The sequence below is a fragment of the Amblyraja radiata genome, chromosome 20 (genome assembly GCF_010909765.2).
Source record: "Amblyraja radiata isolate CabotCenter1 chromosome 20, sAmbRad1.1.pri, whole genome shotgun sequence".
In the NCBI taxonomy this organism is placed as follows: domain Eukaryota; kingdom Metazoa; phylum Chordata; class Chondrichthyes; order Rajiformes; family Rajidae; genus Amblyraja; species Amblyraja radiata.
In genome coordinates this window covers 27,245,187-27,265,670 of record NC_045975.1, presented here as the reverse complement: position 1 = coordinate 27,265,670, position 20,484 = coordinate 27,245,187, and the positions used below count along the sequence as shown (strand labels likewise).

The 20,484-nt window shown below is 41.2% G+C and overlaps 1 protein-coding gene across 2 annotated transcripts in view; it reads right to left on the bottom strand.

Annotated features, from left to right (window-relative positions):
• Positions 1-188: 188 nt before the first annotated feature.
• The window catches only part of LOC116984776 (tyrosine-protein phosphatase non-receptor type 5-like), an 84,609-nt gene continuing 64,313 nt past the window's right edge, over positions 189-20,484 (bottom strand). For both annotated transcript variants that reach the window (XM_033039142.1, XM_033039143.1), the window contains 7 exons: positions 19,563-19,647; positions 12,746-12,825; positions 9,202-9,339; positions 6,930-7,040; positions 4,076-4,239; positions 3,592-3,705; positions 189-1,025 (listed from right to left, as the gene is read on the bottom strand). In XM_033039142.1, coding sequence (XP_032895033.1) covers positions 932-1,025; positions 3,592-3,705; positions 4,076-4,239; positions 6,930-7,040; positions 9,202-9,339; positions 12,746-12,825; positions 19,563-19,647 — 786 coding nt within the window. In that variant the 3' untranslated portion in view covers positions 189-931. The remainder of the gene's footprint in view (positions 1,026-3,591; positions 3,706-4,075; positions 4,240-6,929; positions 7,041-9,201; positions 9,340-12,745; positions 12,826-19,562; positions 19,648-20,484) is intronic.

Sequence of the window (20,484 nt, the reverse complement as noted above, 5' to 3'; positions counted from 1 at the left end):
CTCATTTTCATCAGCAAGACCAAGCGACCTAGACTAGGGGACGGTTTCGCCAAACACTTGTGCCCTGTCTGCCAAGGCTTGCTGGAGCTCGCAGTTGCTCACCATTTTAACTCCTATTGGGGGATCCCACCCCATACTAATCTTTATGTCCTACCCCCTTGCTTTCCCCTGCAACTCCCATACTGGTGTGCGCACATTTTTGCCACCATCTCCCTCCACCTTAGTCACTTTACTCCTATCCCTTCCTCCATATGCTCATCTCCGAGTCTCAAGTCCCCCATTTCCCATTTATCCCCCCTCTTTCCCACCCGTTTCCACCCATATTACATTACATTTTACTTATGTTCTTTTTTCTCCTTTTCATCTCTTGCCTTTATCATTGACTCCTCCCACCTTCCACTCTCCCTCTTCCCATCTCACCTATCACATTTGCCAGGCCTTGCCTCACCCCCACCTCTATTTTCTAGCTTTCTACTCCCGATTGGGGTCAGTCTGAAGAAGGATCCCACCCCAAAATCTTGTCTGGCCCTTCCCTCCACAGGTGCTTGACCCACTAAGTTCCTCCAGCACTTTGTTTTTAATTCTCAATAACATGTTTCTGTATGGATGGTGCTATAAAGGCAACTTTTAGAACCAATTCTATTAGCTCTGTCATTCCTGGGAACATATTTTGAATGCTAAGGGAGGTACCAGTGTAGTTGATATTTTAACTCCTGCACAATTGATAAATTGTAAAACTTTTTTTTTAAATGAAAAGATGAGGATGATGCATATCAAGATCACCAACACTGAAACATAGTGGTTGAGATCCATGCACATATGCACACATACACTTCAGCATCAGTTATCTGATTGAGAACATATAATTATGATAATAAAATCACCAAGGAGATTTTTCTGTTACTTTGGTCCATGGCTGGTTTGTTGTCATTCATTCCTCGGCTTGTTGGGCTAACTGTCTCTCACAAAGGCTTAGAGCATGGTGCACAAACTGGTACTGCTCACATGTCTGGATCATTCCTCCCCTGAGAAAGAATACAACATGTACATCAGATGGGGGTTCCTGTGAAAGAGCAAAATACAAAACTTCTGTTGACACGGAATCAACTCTGGAAACATTCGACCACTTTTATAGCCCAGCTGCCTAGCATTTGGTCTTTCATTTGCCAACAAATTTATACAATTGTTAATTGCACAAATATTCCCCAGTTTCTACATTTGACATCCTTCTCATTTGGTTCATGAAAGCAGGAACATGTAATATGGCAATACCAATCCTTAATATTGGCAAAATGATCAAATCCGTTTTGAAGGCAATCTAAATGCAGCTGGCTTTCATATAAAAAGCAGCATTTTAAAATAGAAAATAATATCCTATTTAAATCATAGAACCCCAATTACCATTTCAGGATAAAAAGTGATTGAAGCTTGAAGGATGGTATTTAAAATGATTGCCAGAGGTAATTGGTGAACAATTTAATTGGACCCTGGAGAAGCAAAGGGGTTTCTTTGACAAAGGAGTTGGGAAGGGAGGAAAGGAATGATTAGGGATGGGTGGAAGTCATTGAAAAGAACAAATGTTTCAGAGAATGGGAGTGGTTAGGAGGCAGTGTAGGCAATTTAAAGATGATAAATGGCAACTTGAAACAGCCTGTGGTTTTAAAAGGAACACTACTTTTCCTGTTCATTTAATGTTCAGGTGTGCATATTTTACAAAACAGGCCGTAAAATGCAGTCTTCTTAAGGATCACTGATTGTATTTCGCAAAGTTCATTTAACAAATGATCTCACATATTAACATGGGGTGGGAGATTGCAACCTTCGCTTGGTCCGCCCAGTTTCAACTAATGCAATCAACCTGCCGTGCACAATCAAATAAGATCAAATAGAAAAAGTTGGCCTACAACTTTAGGCTGTGCTCGCCATACGCAAGAAGAAGACATATTAACATTTGGTCTCTTCTTGTACATGGGAATGAATTGATAGCAGATTTGAATATGGGTCATGCATATATCTTTTGGTATTTTCCCAGGATGACATATCTGTTCAGATTCAGAATGTGTGAATGGTTCAGAATGTGTGCATATGACTCATGCTATCCTTTACACTCATTAAAAAAAAAATCAGGAACAGTTATCATCTGTTTTACATGATCTTGCTTGCTTCTGGTACCCTGTCTATAAAGCAAAACACAATCTGTTGATTTCACAGCTTTTATTTGAGAATTTTGTTTACAAAGGCTATTTATATTCCTCTCAGCTCATTTCCAAATTATTTGTGAAAGCATCTCAAAATACTTTTATCCCAAGCAGATGGAGAACAGGTTTTCCAACAGAAAAAATATCAGCAAAGAATGATTTCAGTTATATTGCTTCAGTGAACAAATTGTACTGTTCTTATCAAATGAGGCCAGTGTGGTTCATGTGTATATAGACGTCCCAAATAATATTTGCCAGCAAGGTTGAAGGGCATGGAATAAAGAAGCAGGGTGGATAAGAATTTGGCTAAGGGATAGAAAACAAAATCAAAACGAACTTTGATTTTTAGCTGCTCCATAAACTAAAGACTGTGGTGTTCCCGAAAAAACCAAGAGAACTGTTTTTCCTGATAGATAGTTATAATTTGGATTTGGATGGATGAGGATAAATTTCAAAATCCAAAGTCAATACAGAACAGAGAGAAAGATCACGATGGTCTTCAAGGTGACATAAGCTGATGAAAAAAGGTGACAGATGAAATTTAATACAGAAAGTTGTGGTGGTACATTTTGGTAGGGATAAATAAAAAAAGACAAATAAATATAAAAGGTGCAGTTCTAGAGGTATTACAAGAAAAGAGACCTGCAGATAAAAAGGCATGAAACTTTACAGATGGCAGAGCAGAGTGATTATCTGATCAATGTAGAATACAAAATAAGAAAGTTGTGAGTTTTCATAAAATACTTATTGTTCAAAAGTGAAGGAATTTGTCAATTTCTTAGAGCAGGGTGGTTAACGTGAAATATTGCAGAAGCATTCAAAGTAAAGGTCCAGAAGACAGAGAGAAACTATAGTGAGTGCAGGTTTAAAGTGAATACACAGATATAAAGAGCCAAAGTGAGTGACATTGGTAAGGTTGGTGGTGGCAGATTCACTTGTAGTTCTCAAAAGGGATGTAGTACAGTATGAAGACTTGGCTCTTGGTTTGGCCCTCTTTCACAATTAATTTCTTGTTAATAGAGAAGTTGTAAATGTTTATTCTCCACCCCTTTTTCAAATCATTTACAAAACAATACATCATGAGAAAAGGCACAGTTCCAAAACCATAAGAGACCTATGTTGATGGATTATAAGGATGTATACAAAATAAATTAATTAATCAACTATATTTGCATCTGCAGTCTTACCATATATACAATAAAATTATTGCACAGTTGTGAATACAACAAAACATTTATTCTAACTAGAAATACTTTGGTAAATTATTAGTTATTGCTGAAAATGTTTCATTTACTCTTGCCATACCTTTAGTATATATTTATTTTGTATTTTATTTCTATCTCATTTCATTGATGTAATGTTGCCTGAAGCTTTTATGCCTATTGACAATTACCTGTCTATCCTCAGTTGACAAGTTGTCCGTAGTACATCAACCACACCAGAGTACTTCAGCTCTCTGTAACAGATGCTGGTGGCAATGAAACATCCTGTCCTTCCAATGCCTGCACTGCAAAACAATAACGAGTATCCCAAATAAATATTGTATTGCACAAAAAGTGATGGAACTAGATTTTGCACAATTACGACAAGTGAATGACATAAAAGCGACTATTTGGTTGAGAACATCACCTTCTAGTGGAATCCATCTAAGGAAATCATTGAAGAGGTTGCTTTAATGAGAGAGAAGACTGGGTGAAGAGCCATGCTATGAAAAAGAAAAGTAAATCACGAAGCAGAGCTTAAATTTCCTCACACGTGAGAATTAAAAACCTACAGGTGAAGGAGCTGGAATTTAAAGAGCCAAGTTCAAAGAAAAGATTGTATTAGGATTGTAAAAGTGCGGTGAGGTTCTAGCTCTGAAATTGTGTAGGTCCTACCTGCAGTGGACTAAAACTGGTCCACTGTTGTCCTTCTTTGCTTGCATCCTAGCTTCTTCCACCTCCTGGACTAGTTGTAAAAGAGGTCGAGCATTGTCTGGTGTCTTCTGATCTGGCCATGATGTGTACCAGTAGTGTTTTAAATGTCGTTCCTCAAACCCATCCTAAAATGAGAAATATATAGTGAAAACTGGAGCGTGAGGAGACTTTGCAGGTCTGCACATAGTATGTGTTAAATGAGGTACCACCAGGGGGCACCGTATGATGCCTGCCTCGCCAATGGTCTGACTCATCTTTTTCCTTCTTTGTGGTTTTAGTTTGTTGTAAAATGTATGTTTTAGTTTATCTTTAGTTTTGTATTATGCGGAGGGTGGTGGGTGGGAATGGGGGAAACTTTTTTATCTCTATCCTCGACGGAGATGCGACTTTTTCTGTGTCATATCTCCATCTGCACTGCGGCCTAACATCGTGGAGCTGGCGGCCTCTTGCTGTGACCTCGAAGCTCCAACCGCGGGAGCCTGCGGACAACAACCTTTGTCAGGGATCGACCTCGGAGCTCGAACCGCGGGGGCCTGCGGACTTTAACACCGTGGAGCTTGCGCTCCCTGGTTAGAGATCTGGTTCGGAAGCTCCAAGCCGCGGGAGCTTTGACCGCCCCAACGCAGGAGCTTCGATCGCCGTCTGCGGGAGTTTCAATCGCCCCGACTGCGGATGGTTTGATTCCCCCGATATCATGAGATAAGGAGGAAAGAAGATAAGACTTTATTGTCTTCCATCACCGCGGGGAATGAGTAGGAGCCGCTGTGGTGGATGTTTATGTCAAATTTTTATGTAGTTGTGGGTCTTGCTGATTTTTTGGTATGACTGCATGGCAAACCAAATTCCTTGTATGTTGCAAAACATACTTGGCTAATAAAATACGATTATGATTATTATGATTATGAAATTTTGCAGTGTTTCCAAATGGTTATGGGAGTGAAGCCTTTTTATATAGAGTTGTATTTGGGTATGAGAAAGACCGTGTAAACAAGAACAGCATAAAGAAGAAGAATTTATCAAAATCCTGAAAGGAATGCACTATTATTATTCAAGTAAGAGGCGGATGTTCTGAATAAATTTGATTTTGTTTTATTTATGTTTTGATCTTTTAATTTGTGGAATTAAATCTGCAAAAAGGAAAGTTGTTTTAAATGTTACTCCCTGTTAACTTTGAAAAATAAGACGTTATGTTCATGCTGCAGGGACTGTTTCAGTTCATTCCTTTCCCAATAAACAATTTATAAAATAGCTTCAAGTCTAGAATTTTGTTTGGAAAATTGTGGCCACAAAGAGACTCTAGTTGTTTGGATGCTGGGATTGAGGATTTGGTTGGAATTTTATGGGTGATATATTGGTTCACATCAGGAGCACATCTGTTAAATTTAGTTATCAATCTTCACTGACTGGCTGCCATATAATTGTGTGGGTGCTAGCAGAACAATGTGGCAAAGCAGCAGATAGAACTTCAACTTCAGCAATCCAGGTTCATTTCCTGTGCTGTCTATGTCAAGCTTGCACATTCTCCACAGCACCATGTGGGTTTCCTCACATATCCTGAAGGTATGATGCATGGTAAAGTAATTGGGAACTATACAAATAATTCTGAGTGTAGGTAGGTGGTAGGAGAGTCAGGCTAGAGTTGATGTGCATGTGAGAGAGAATGGGTTGCAATAAAATAAGAAGGGGAATAGGATTTCCGAGAGCTAGCATAAATGTAGTGGACTGAATGTCCGCCTATGCTGTGAGAAAATTTGAATAAATATAGATAACTATTGAAAGGAAGATGAAAGTCTTCCCTTGCAACCACAGGAAATGCTACACTTGTCGCTTTACCTCCCGCCTTGATTCCATTCAAGGACCCAAGCAGTCTATCCAGGTGTGGCAGAGGTTCACCTGCACCTCCTCCAACCTCATCTATTGCATCCGCTGCTCTAGATGTCAGCTGCTCTACATCGGTGAGACCCAGCGTAGGCTTGGCGATTGCTTCGCCGAACACCTCCGCTCGGTTCGCAATAACCAACCTGATCTCCCGGAGGCTCAGCACTTCAACTCCCCCTCCCATTCCGAATCCGACCTTTCTGTCCTGGGCCTCCTGCATGGCCAGAGTGAGGACCACCGTAAATTGGAGGAGCAGCACCTCATATTTCGCTTGAGCAGTTTGCACCCCAGCGGTATGAACATTGACTTCTCTAATTTCAGGTAGGCCCTGCTTTCTCCTCCCCTTCTCAGCTCTCCCTCAGCCCACTGGCTCCACCTCTTCCTTTCTTCTTCTCGCCCCCGCCCCCCACCCTCACATCAGTCTGAAGAAGGGTTTTGACCCGAAAAAGTTGCCTATTTCCTTTGCTCCATAGATGCTGCCTCACCCGCTGAGTTTCTCCAGTATTTTTGTCTACCTAAGATGAAAGTCAAGATCCACTGTTTTTTATTCAATTGTTACTTACCTATCTTTTAAACATGTACCAATAGAATTATTTTTACTTTTAATCTCCTCTGATGTTTGAACTCTTCAACAGTGAATCTGAAACATTTCTAATGATTTATTTCAGGATTTTCAAACCTCCTATTAGACTAAAATGTGTTTAAGCATTAGTTATTATATTTTTAAATCTTTGATACTTGCAGTCATCTATATGGCATGGAGTGATTGCAGATATCAAACAGTGAAAATGTACGGTTTCATGGGATTTAATTAGTTTATGTAGTAAAAGAGATGTTGGATTATAAGGTTAATAGTATGAGTAAATAGTATTCTTCATCAATACTTGATCCAACAATAATGGCAAAAATCAAGGTCCAAAAAACAGCATCTTCCCACCTTCAGGGTGATGTTTCTCAAACTATAATCATCTGCATGTAGAACGTTGTTGATAAAGACTTCAATTCCTTGATAACTGGCTTGATCCTCAGGCCAGTACACTGTACATTTCTGAAATAATGAAACAGAGTAATGCATTTGAAAGAGATTTGTTGAGGACCGCACAAAAACAAGGGGGCTTAGATTTAAACTTAGGAGAAGGCGTTTTACAAGGAATATGACGTTTTTTTTGTTTACACACAGAGTGGTTGATATCTTGATGTTTCCAGTCCACATTGATGGAAGTGGACTGTTGCTTCCTCATGTCCACATGTTGTCCACATGTTGCTTCCTCAGTACTTGTATAACTAAATTGCATTTAGGAATAATAACGGATCTTTTATTGTATCTGTGAAAAGTAGGTGTGAGGGGGCTAGTAAGGAGCATGTGTTCTCGTTGCTGATTCCCCCCCCCCCCCCCCCCCACCCCACCCCCCATATCTGTTTCCACCTATCACCTACCAGCTTCTGTCTCTGCACTCTTGGCTCCTGGCTCCATCTTCCTATCACCCCTGTCTTCACTATCTCTACCTTTCACCTACCAACCTTTGTTCCACTTCTACCTCATGTTTCTAAATAGTATCTTCCCTCTACACTGTCAAGATCCTATCGCAAAAATATATAAATCATCAACTGAACCAAGATCACATTCACAAGTTAATCAAGTTACCCCGCCATCTTACTTCAGACATTCCACACCATTATATCCTTCAAGAATATTTCTCGGATCTCAAATTTCCCAGCTTTCAATCATGTAACACATCACACACAATTACAGCTACCAATATACTCATTCAGTACTTTTTTCCAATTTTAGAAGACAAGTGCCGGAAGCACCTAACTAAGGTTGGGGAGTTTACTCTGTAATGGAAGAACCCATGTCCTGAGGAAGAGGCATTTCCAGAAGTAATTGGACAACCCAGCTTTATTGCAAAGCCATAGTTTTTTCTCACAAACTGCATATGATGTGATTACACATTGTGTAACGGATATAGCGGAAGAGCCATGGCCACCTGGCCTTTACCTTTCAAATGCATTGTGGGAGTACACTTCAACTGCCTCTTCAAATTCTCAACAAGCATTTGTCACACTTGCTTTAATCACTTAGGCTGCACTTCAAGAAGTACCATGAAGGTCGAACATTCTGGGGCAGCCACTGAGAATAAATAGTTTAATTTCTGTAAAGCCTATTGGTTGTTATAATGTGCAGGAAGCAACTGCAGATGCTGGTTTAAACAGAAGATAGACACAAAAAGCTGGAGTAACTCAACGGGTCAGACAGCATATCTGGAGAAGAGGAATAGGTGATGTTTCGGGTCGAAACCCTTAAAATGTTTTCTTTTTGTGTCTTTAATGAAGATTAAATGTGATAATTAGCTTGCGGTAGAATTTGAAGCAATTTATCGTGTTCTTAATGGAGAGGAATTGAATATGGCATTGGGTTTCTCGCTAAAGATATTGGGTCCTAGGAATTTTGACATGTGACAACAGTGCATCAAAGTCTGATGGTGGAAAAGCTCTGCAAGAAGCTTCTTTCAATTTGATGGAGAAAAATGTCTCTCTGATGCAAGCTGTCTACCTGAAAGCTCTGGCTATTGCTGCAAGGACTATTTGATATTCTATCAGCAAATCAGGACAAGAGAAGCAATTGAAGCCCTGCTCATTTCATGGGAACTTGGCTGCTAAATGATTACAAGTGCTCATGGGGCATGAGCATCAAGTACTTAATTTCATTACCCTGCCAACTTCCTCCTGATTAAATGTAGAAACAATTAACTGCAGAAACTGGTTTACAAAAAAAGACACAAAGTGCTGGAGTAACTCAGTGAGTCAAACAGCATCCCTGGAGGACATGGGTAGGTGACGTTTCGGATCCATGTCCCTGGAGGACATGGGTAGGTGATGTTTCAAAACCAAAACATCTGGTGTGGCACTTCTTCTTCTTTCAAGTCCATTTTGTTACAAATGTTGACCTCGCTGTCCTCGTCTCTGAGGCATACAGACTAGGAGGAGTTAATCCCCTCTTTGTTTAGAGTTAGCTATCCTGGATAAAAGATGGGTCAGGTGCAAACAAGATCAGGTTTGTGGTTGATTTAAAAAGTTGGCTGGCACTCACTGAGTAAACTAACAGGTGCATAAAGTTGGTTAAAGTTATTGGAATACCAGGATAAATATTAAAATAAATGCAAATATTTTCTGAATCACGTCAGTGGTGCTGACAGCTGTCCAAGTACCTCATTCCTCTCTTCTAGGTTTGTGATCATGACAACAATGGTTGACTTTTCTTGCCAAATCATTGTCCAGAAATCCGACACAGTGTTCGCAATTGGTCCCTGAGTAGCAATGTACACCTTTTCCTCCCCTCCGTAGCCCTGTAAACAAATTACATTATTAGTTTAATTATGTTATAAATGGGAAGAAACACAATAATAAAGTCTGTAAATCTCTTGTAGTTATACCGAGTAGGACATTGCTGTTTCAGCAGTCACATGAACGCGTGCAGAAAAACAGCTATCAAATCTGCACTTAATTCTTGCAGAGTCCAGAGAAGCAGAAAGTGAGTTCACTATCTAAAGTACATTCTGTATTGACCAGTAAAAAAGAACAGTCCTGATAAATTATTTGTTTCTTACTGTCAGGTGAATCTGCAAGAATCTGTAAGTTGATAATGCAACTTCTCCTGCATTAAGCTAGTTTTTTTTAACAGTGGTTAGAATGCACACAAATGTACTAAGATTGGCCAAAGGTTAAGTGAGCACCTCAGTTATCTGATTTGCTTATGGATATATTGGATCAGGAATGACAGAATTGCATTTTGAGCATCTACAGCCAGTAAAGGACAGCTGGCTGACTATTCCACATCAAGTAGTATCCTAGGTTGGGGTGTGGAAGTTGGAAGATGCCTGCGAAGAGCAGAATTTAAAACAAATTACAATCTACTTCCTCATTCAATTCACATGATTATTGCTGTGAACCTCAAATTGGATGTTTTTTGTAGCTCAAGTGTGTCTTACCCCTCTGTCACCTAAAAATTAGATGCTAGCACTAGATCACACTGAGCTCATCAGACATATTTCAGGCTTGGGTATCCTGGTATAATACTTGGCACCAGCAATTAGATTATTAACCTTCACAAATTGCACAGTGCATAATTCCTGCTAGTTGCTTTGCAGCCTCATTGCTGCACATGATCCACTGAAGAGAATAGGTTGTCCATTTCAACTCCCTGCATCAGCTCATCTGCTGCTGTAACTTTCATCTATTTCCTATTGGTTATAGACTTGATTATTCCAGATTTGGCCAATGTTCCTTTCCACTTTATAAAGCAGAGGTCACCAAATCACTGATGCCAAAATCCGACTTGCACCATTCCTTTCACACGTCATCTTTCTGTTTCCAAACCATACAATTTGCTGTATTTGCCCCTGGATCAGCAATGGCTTTTAAAATAAATTACCTTTGTTTTTATTCCTTTATGGTTGTATTTAGAGTCATAGTCGTAGAGGAAGGAAACAGGCCCTTCAGTCCAACTAGCCCCTGCCAAACGAGGCCATTTTCAAGGAACTATGTACCTGCACTCCTCGATCCTTCTACCCTGAAACACTCCCTAGAGCCCTGCCATTCACTATGAAGCTCCTGCTCTGATTTGACTTCCCAAATTGCCGTACCTCGCACTTATCTATATTAAACTCCATTGAACCATTCCTCAGCTCACTTACCCAACCAATCAATATCCTGCTGTAATTTTTGATACCATCTTCGCTATCTATGATACAACCCACTTATGTGTTATCTGCAAACCTACCAATTATGTCTTCTACACGCTCATCCAAATTGTTAATATAAACCATAAACAGCAATGGGCCCAGCACCGATCCCGGAGGTACACCACTAGTCGCAGACTTCCAGTCCAAAAAACAACCTTCCACCATCACCCTCTGCTTCCTTTCATGTATCCAATTCTCTATCTAGTTGCTCTCCCTGGATCCCTTGTGATCTAACCTTCCAGAGTAGTCTACCATATGGAAACTTACTTCTTCTTCTATGTAGTTTTTTTTTTTTATGGCGGTTGGCAAACAACTTTTTAGTGCATTACCGCCACCAACTGGTATGGAGTGTGGATCAAATAACATTATAACTTATATACTAATAACCTATATCTTTCCAAACAAATTGGTTACCCTGAGAAAAAGCAATAAGATTTGATAGCACTTATATGAATTCTTTTGTAAAATATCTATTAAATCAAATTGTACTTTTTCTTTTCTGAATCGTTCACTCATTTGTCTTCTTTCTTCCTCATACCTCTCACAATGTATAATGACATGCTCTATTGTCTCTTCTTGCCCACAGTATTCACATCTGCCTGTATTATGCTTGCCTATTATACAAAGTGTACTGTTCAGACCAGTGTGTCCAAATCTGATTCTTGAAATTACTGTCTCCTCTTTTCTGTTTTTTCCTGCACATCTCATTTCTCCCACTTTCCTCTGGACTCTGTAGAACCACCGTCCTTTCCGCTCTTCCTCCCATTGCTTTTGCTATCTTTCCTTCAGTCTTTGCTTAATAATGTCTTTGATTTCAGTTTTACCTATGTTAATACTTAAATCAATCTTACTTCTTTTTGTTACCTCTTTTGCTACCATATCTGCCATTTCATTTCCTCTAATGCCAATGTGTGCTGGTACCCATAAAAATATGACTGTAAGCCCCATCATTTGAATTCTGAATAGTGTTTGTTGTATTTCAATCAAAATGTCTGGTCTACTGTCTGAATGGCTGTGCTGTAAACTCTTTATTGCTAAACTTGAATCTGAACAAATAACTGTCCTTAAAGGCCTGGTATCCTCGACCCACTGTACATATAGAAACTTATCAAATGCTTTGCTGAAGTCTATATAGACAACATCTACAGCTTTGGCCTCATCAACCTCTATCTCTGTAATCTCGTTCAGCCTCATTACCCTCTGAGATATCCGTGATGCCTATTGATAATCTCCATTTTAATCACCTCACCATTTCAGCTGCCAGATCCCTGAACCGTGAAATTCCATCCCTCAGCCTCTTTGCCACTCTGCCTTCCTGTAAGTTTATCTTTGACCAAGCTTTTGATTATCCAACAATGTCTTGGGCTTTTTCTTCAACAACACAGTAATGATGTGCCTTTTGGAATTTTGTTGCCACATCAATAGCAATTCTGGAAAAACAGCATCTGTTTCTGCTCAGCACTTAAGATCGTGGACAGCGAATACCCTTAACAAACAATACCACAATAATTATGTGCCAAATTATGCTCTTGGGCTGGTGAATACATAGGAATTCTGCAGGTTCACAGTAGTGGAAGTAACAGAATGTTAATTATTAAAAATGTCATTTTTAAGATTTGTCAAGATGTCCTTATGGACCTGTCCCACTTACGTGACTTTTTCGGCGACTGCCGGCACCCGTCATAGGTCGTTGCAGGTTGGCGAGAATTTTCAACATATTGAAAAATCAGCGGCGACCAGAAAGACGCTACGACTCTTTGGGCGACTGAGGAGACTACTTACGACCATACAGGCCCTGGCGATATGTCGCGGGGTAAAGCCTGTATAATCGTGAGTAGTCGCCCAAAGAGTCGTACCTTTTTCTGGTCGCCGCTGGAATTTCAACATGTTGAACATTTTCGGCGACCTGCAACGACCTATGACGGGTGCCGGCAGTTGCCGAAAAAGTTGCGTAAGTGGGTTAGGCCCATTAATATCCTCTTGAAATTGTAATTCCAGATAGTGCACTTACCCTAATGTAGTTAGCATTAATGTATGAGATTAGCGGATCATCTGGTGATTTAATGGTAAGGCACACTCTGCTGTGGGGGTCTGAAAATGAAATGGCAAAATATAAAACATCTAAGATCATTGTATTATTAGAAGATAAATTCCAATTTAGAAACATGGATTACTCAGCATTGTGATACAAGCAGAATTTTTTCATTAAAATCCATGGTTATAAAGTACAACAGAAAGATATCTCCCAAATAAATTTACTGCATTGCTTAAAAATGTAGGATCAGTTATATCATTATCAATTATGTAATTACTTGAAAAATGCTACAATACATTATTGAACATCTTTTTTAAGGTGATTGTGGTTCACTATTTTGAGAATGTAATTGGCAGGGAGGATAAGAGAGAAACAGTAGAATCAAGGGAAAAGAAAGGAATAGTAATAGCAGTAGATCATTCACCCCTTCAAGCTTGCTTCACCTTTCAATAGGATTAAAGCTGATCTCAATACCATATCCCTACATTCTACCTGTTTCCATGTGTCAAGATGCCAATCTCCATCCTCAAAATCCCCAAAAGCTTTCTTTGGTAGCGAATGTCACCACTTCACCACCTCAGAGTGAAGATATTTCTCATCTCATTCGTAAATATCTTGTAATATGTTTTGAAACCCTGGCCCCCTTCAATAAGGACAGACAAACTCTTTACATCCAGTCAAGCCTATAGTTTCATTGATCTCTTATTCATTTAAACTCAAGTGAATGTAGGCCTTTTAATTATTCCCTTTCGTCAGAATTTATCAGAATGTTAGGGCCAGTTCCTAACCAGGATGCACACCAAAGGCAAAACCACAAGCATCAAGATTCTGACCATGTTCACCCATAAATAGTGGCAAGCTATATTGTCCACATTCCTGAAACCAAACTCCCAAAACAAAGCAGAGATTCATTAGGATCAATATTTAAAAGCTTATCTTTTAATGATTCCACAAATAACTTTATTCCCTAATGAACCTTAGCAAGATTTTTAAGTCTTTGAAAGCACCATGCATATAACAGAAAATAAATGAAAAGATGAGTTGACATTCAGAAAGTAGGTGTCTGTTTGGAAACAACAATAACTCCTCAATCAGAAAACATCAGTGGTGCCACACAGATAACATATTTGTCAACAGCAATGTAATACCCTCTCTAGTGGGAATTAGAGTGAACTTTAATGGAGACCTAAATTATCCGTCTCCTCTATAACAATCAAGCTTGATCAGCTTGCCTTGTGGACTTTGCTAGACTTGACTCTGATAATGAGTTGATAATAATGTGTAAGAAGTATTCCGTTATTGGGGAATGAGTACCAAAGTATATTTGAATAGTTCAATTGCAGTACAGCTCCCTATTGTTCAAATCTGATTTCTTGTGTGATAATTACATGTTTATGAAATTATAAGAAGATTGATGACACCCTTTTTGCTTCAGTCATGTGCTTTTGACATGCAGATACTGATTGATTGAATCTCTTCATGTAGTATGTGCGCTCTGACCATGATTGCAGTTGACATTTGATTTTACTCTAAAATTTAATCTAAAGTAGTTAAAAATGTGATACGTGAGTGAATTTCTAAGGCAATACTTTTTAGATGGCGAGGCCAGTTAGCCTGACATTGGTGGTGGGGAAGATGCTGGATTCGTTATCAAAGATGTAATAGTGGCACATTTGGATAGCAGTAACAGGATCAGTCCAAGTCAGCATGGATTTACGAAAGGCGTAAATACTTGACAATTCTTCTGGAATTTTTTGACGATGTAACAAGTAAAATGGACAAGGGAGAGCTAGTGGATGTAGTGCACCTGGACTTTCAGAAAGCCTTTGATAAGGTCCCACACAGGAGATTAGTGGGCAAAATTTGAGCACATGGTATTGGGAATAGGGTATTGACATGGATAGAAAATTGGTTGGTAGACAGGAAACAAAGAGTAGGGATTATCGGGTCCCTATCAGAATGGCAGGCAGTGACTAGTAGGGTGCCGCAAATCTCAGTGCTGGGACCTCAGCTATTTACAATATACATTAATGATTTAGATGAAGGAATTAAAAATAACATTAGCAAATTTGCAGATGACACAAAACTGTGTGGCAGTGTTGACTGTGAAGAGGATGCTATGAGGATGCAGAGTGACTTGGAGAAATTGGGTGAGTGGGCAGATGCATGGCATCTGTGGATAAATGTGAGGTTATCCACTTTGGAGGCAAGAACGGGAAGGCAGATTATTATCTGAATAGTGTCAAGTTAGGAAAAGGGGAAGTACAACGAAACCTGGGTGTCCTAGTACATCAGTCACTGAAAGTAAGCGTGCAGGTACAACAGATAGTGAAGAATGTTGGCCTTCAAAAAAAAAGGAGTTGATTATAGAAGCAAAGAAATCCTTCTGCAGTTGTACAGGGCCCTGGTGAGACCACACCTGGGGTATTTGGTCTTCTAATTTGAGAAAGAACATTCTTGCTATTGAGGGAGTGCAGCTTAGGTTCACGAGGTTAATTTCTGGGATGGTGGGACTGTCATATGCTGAAAGAATGGAGCGACTGGGCTTGTATTCACTGAAATTTGGACATGCTAGATACAGGAAACATGCTCCCAATGTTGGGGGAAGTCCAGAACCAGGAGCCACAGTTAAAGAATAAGGGGTAGGCCATTTAGAACTGAGACGACGAAAAACGTTTTCACACAGAGAATTGTGAATTTGTGGAATTCTCTGCCTCAGAAGGCTGTGGAGGCCGATTCACTGGATGCATTCAAAAGGGAATTAGATAGAGCTCTTAGGGCTAGTGGAATCAAGGGGTATGGGGAGAAGGCAGGAACAGGGTACTGATTGTGGATGAGCACATTGAATGATGGTGCTGGCTCATAGGGCCAAAGGCCTACTTCTGCACCTATTGTCTATGTATCTATGTAACCTGGAATATGTGTTACCCAGGTATCGGGGACTTCAAGAAAATACAACACACTGATATTTAATAGATTCGATAACAGTGGGAAATAAGATAAAAACAATTAAAGATCAAGATGAGGAATATTTTTATCATTGGATTGTAGACATTTTCTGACACCGAATTGGTCTATTTACCCATCGTGTCTGTCCCAATTGAAAAAAAATGTGTCGAGACCAATTACACATTCTGACACTTGGTCTATAACACTGTATATCATTACACTGTAGCGGCATCTAGTGGTGGGGTGGGGAGATCAGAACCCTCATCATTGGTCGGTTCCGTCACGTGACCACAGGGGTTTGTTCACGGGCTTTACTAGGGTGTGTTAGTCAGTCAGCGCTCCTCCTAGTAACCGCAGCTATTATTGTTAGTTCAGTCAGACATGCAAACTTCACGAGTTTTGTTTCATTTTTATTAAAAATAAAAATCAGTTTGCTCAACCTGTCTGGCCTCGCTACATTGGTGACCCCGTCGATCCGAACGTTTTTCGGATTTCTTCTCCACATGAACGCGGCCGAGAATCTCAATGCCCTGCCCACTCAGCAGAACGTGGTTGCACTGAAACTACCCGTTTTCTGGGCGGTACAGCCTCATGTGTGGTTCAAGCACATCGAGGCCCAGTTCGAGCTCCGCCAGATCGTCGCAGATGCTACCCGCTATTTCTACGTGGTGGGTGCGCTCAGCCAGGAGACTGCTACGTGGTTGCTGCCTTTCCTGCAGAACCCGCCCGATTTTGGCAAGTACGAGGGCCTCAAGGCGTTGCTGCTACGCACCTTCGGGCTCAGTCTGCTGCATATGGACGGTGTGGGCGATCGTAAGCCGTCAGTTTTGATGAGTGAGATGCTAGCTCTCATGGACGGCCACCAGCCTTGCCTTTTATTCGAACAGGATTTCCTGGAACAGATGCCCGATGACATCTGCCTGCTGCTCGCTGGGTCTGATTTCACCCATCCCCTGCAACTCACTGAACGGGCAGACGAGCTGTGGCTAGCCAAGTAAAAGGATGGCGGTTCCATCTGCTGGGTATCCGCACCTTCGCCGCAGCAGCCTCACCAGGCCGTTCCTCCCACGGATTACATCACTGAGCCGCAGTTGACCGCCGTGGTTCGCAGTAAGCGCCAGTGGTGTTATAACGACCAACGCTGGGGTGCGGCGGCCTGCTGGTGCCGTGCCCCCTGCTCATTTCCGGGAAATGCCCTTGCCGATCGCCAGTAGAGGCTTTTGCGGTCATCCAGAAACATAGCCTCTACGTCATGGATCACCATTCAGGGCTTCGTTGCCTCGTGGGCAATGGGGCTGAGCTCAGCATCCTACCTCCGACCGGCCTCGATACCCGTGCAGATAAGCGTGGCCCCGCTCTGACCCATCGGCTCCAACAGGACTCGGACTGTTTCCCTCGTCCTAGACTCTCGCCGTTATTCGTGGCCCTTCACGATCGCGGATGTCGCCCAGCCGTTGCTCGGTGTCAATTTTTTGTGGGCCTTTTCCCTCATGGTGGACGTTTGGGGCCAGCGCCTTGTTCCTCCGGTGCCCCCCCGCCCCTCTAGCCTGCGGCCTTGCGGCCCATGGTTTCTCCTAATCTGTAGCTCGGATCCATGTCGGACGTGGGTGCGGCTTATGCTCCGATCTTGGCAGAGTTCCCGGAGATCCTGTCTCCACTCGGTCTTGCCGCATCATTCGGACACCCGCTCGTTTCCTTTTCTCGGGTTCTGGGGGGGTCCTGTAGCAGCACCTAGTGGTGGGGTGGGGAGGTCAGAACCCTCATCATTGGTCGGTTCCGTCACGTGATCGCGGGGGTTCGTTCGCGGGCTTTTCTAGGGTGTTTTAGTCGGTCAGCGCTCCTCCTAGTAACCGGAGCTATGATTGTTAGTTCAGTCAGATACGCGAAATTCACGTGTTTTGTTTCATTTTTATTAAAAATAAAAATCACTTTGGTCAACCTGTCTGGCCTGCTACAACACATCCAAATGTGAGAAGGGTTTCTACCTTGACTATCTTTCTAGACTGTGTGCTGCAAACAGTTACTGCCTCTGGGTGAAGACTTTCTTCTTCTTCTCCTTCTTCTCCTTCTTCTCCTTCTTCTCCTTCTTCTCCTTCTTCTTCTTCTTCTTCTTCTTCTTCTTCTTCTTCTTCTTCGTTTTTCGGTAGGGGGCGCTGCACTGGCAGCAGCCTGTCGGCAGCGTGTCCGTCTTTTTTCAACTTTTTTAATTTTTTTAGTATGTTTAAAAGTGTGTTTTTAATGTTTCTTTGTGTGTTATGTGTGGGGGGTGGTGTGGGGGGGTAAGGGGGAAACCGTTTCGGCCGCCTCTTCCATGGCCTAATAGCAAGGATCGGCGCGGACTTTCCCGGAGACGCGCCCGGAGCTTCAGCGGCGGGCGCAGCGTGGACTCTCGGCGCGGAGCGGGTGAGACCTCGCTGGAGGGGAGCGCTCCGTTACGCTGGCCCGCGGCAGCCTGAAGCCGCAGTCTGCAGAACTCCAGCTGGTGCGGCGTCTACAGCCCGGGATCCCTCGTGGAGGACCCGGGGGGAAGAAGAAGCTTCCACCGCCGGCCCGCGGCCGTCTTCTACCGCGGGTGCGGCATGGACTTATCATCTCCCCTGGAGGGGAGCTTCGACCGCCGGCCCTGCAGACTGCGGTGCTTCCGGCTGCGGCAAGGCAGGTACTTTAAAACTTTGACCGCCGGCCTGCGGCCTACACCAACCTGAAGCCGCGGTCTCTGGTTGGGAAGAGCCGATCCTGGACTCACCTGACTTTGACTTTGTCCCTTACCATCTGGACGCCCGCAGCAACGGCTGTGGAGGGTGGTGGTCCCGACCACGGGGGAAAATGGAGGAGGACTGGCCAAGCTCTGTGCCTTCCACCACAGTGATGAATGCTGTGGTGGATGTTTGTGTAAAAATTTTATTGTGGTTGTGTTCTTTATTATTGTACCGCTGCTGGCAACCCAAATACCACTGACCTTGGTTGTGTGGCAATTAAATTATTTCAATTCAATTCAATTAAGTATTTTGAAGTTTGAGATTGATACATTTTCAGACTCTTGGAGTATGTGAGAAAGAATTGTGCAGGTAAGTGGACTGACGTAGTGAATAAACTATGACATTGATTGTCAGCGTATATTTGTGAGGCTATATTGCTTTCTCCTTGTTTAATTTTATATTCTTAAACTATTATAGATTTTATTATGGACATGTAAGGTATTTCACAAGCTAAATATTCACCATCCTTGAATGAGGAACTTAAATTTCATTCCTGTATATTCAAAATAATCAAGTAAATGCTTTATTAATCTGGTATAATTTAATTCTCAACCAGATTTTTTAATCTGTTCTTCCATAAGGACAGTTATTTCACAACATAAAATAAGGACAGTATATTTTCCCAAAATATATCAAATGTGTCAGTACAGAATTTTCTCCACTTGCTGATTGCCTTTCTTATCCACCATTTACCTATCCAGTGTGGCACAAATTTTGATGATATCATGCATATTTATATGATAATCCCAATCTTATTCACAAGCAGAATAAAACTTTTGCATTTCTAATAAGTTTCAAACACAACATGTTGTGGGAGTGACAAAATGGTTGAGCTTTCTCCGATGAGATTTATCTCAATGTGGCACTTCCTGACACTTACAATCATCCTAACACATGGTCAAACAAAACAAAATCCTGCTTGTAAATGAAGAAATATCTTAGCTCTTAGTGCCAACAACCAATAACTCAAGTTGCAAAAAGCAAATGAGCTCAAATAATAGTTGAGGGTGTGTGAAAAAATCTCAAAGATAATTCCCACTAATGCAACAATAAGCTCAAAGTTTGGAGACGTTATGTTCACTCACTTGGTAGTATTGTCTTATAGCGATTCTTCAATCCAAAACCTGGAATATCAAATTCCTTTGGATGAACAAAATTCATTGGTATTTCCTGAAGTAGAGAGAATAGAAACAGTGAGCAAAGAAATTATTAAAGATAAACTAAACAATAAATTGTGGCTGCCATGGTCTTAATGTTTCTTACTAATTTAAGTTGATGTTATGAAGTTGAATGTGAATATCCAGGCATCGAATGATCCGATCTCAAACTTTGGTGAAGCAACACGGCTTAAGAAAACATTGAACTAGAGTATGAGTTTATATCCAAACTTTTTCAGCTCCAAAATAGGGTGTTTGTTTATGAGCTGCATCACCAAGTCACAAAAGTATTTGGTGATATTACAGCTTCCACCAAAGTTAAGGCACAGGAAATATTGAGTGTGGAAACAAATGACGTTTCTAAGCAGATGGAATGTCAAGGAAGAAAAACAAAATAAGACATCCAAAAATATATTTGGATTATGGGGAGAGTCCCTATTCAATCCCTATTGAGATAATGAAAGGCATGTATGAAGAGCAAAATGTGGAATAAAGAGGCAGTAATATAGTTAATAAAACAAATATATGTTTTTCAGTGCAAGAATAAACCAGCAAATAGGCCATCAAGATCCTTTTTCTCCAAAGATGCTGCATGACCCGCTGAGTTACTCCGGCACTTTGTGTCTATTTTTGGTATAAACCAGCATCTGCAGTTCTTTGCTTCTACAAGATCATATCTTTGACTGGGCTGTGAAATAACTTTCTAGTTAGTTCTATATGGTACAATGTACAATAGTTGTAATGTATCCAAAACTGTTCTGGAATTTAATCCTGAATCTGCTATCATCACTGTTACGGCGATGTATTCCAGATCACAATAATTCACAGCATCAAAGAGCTATTTCCATCT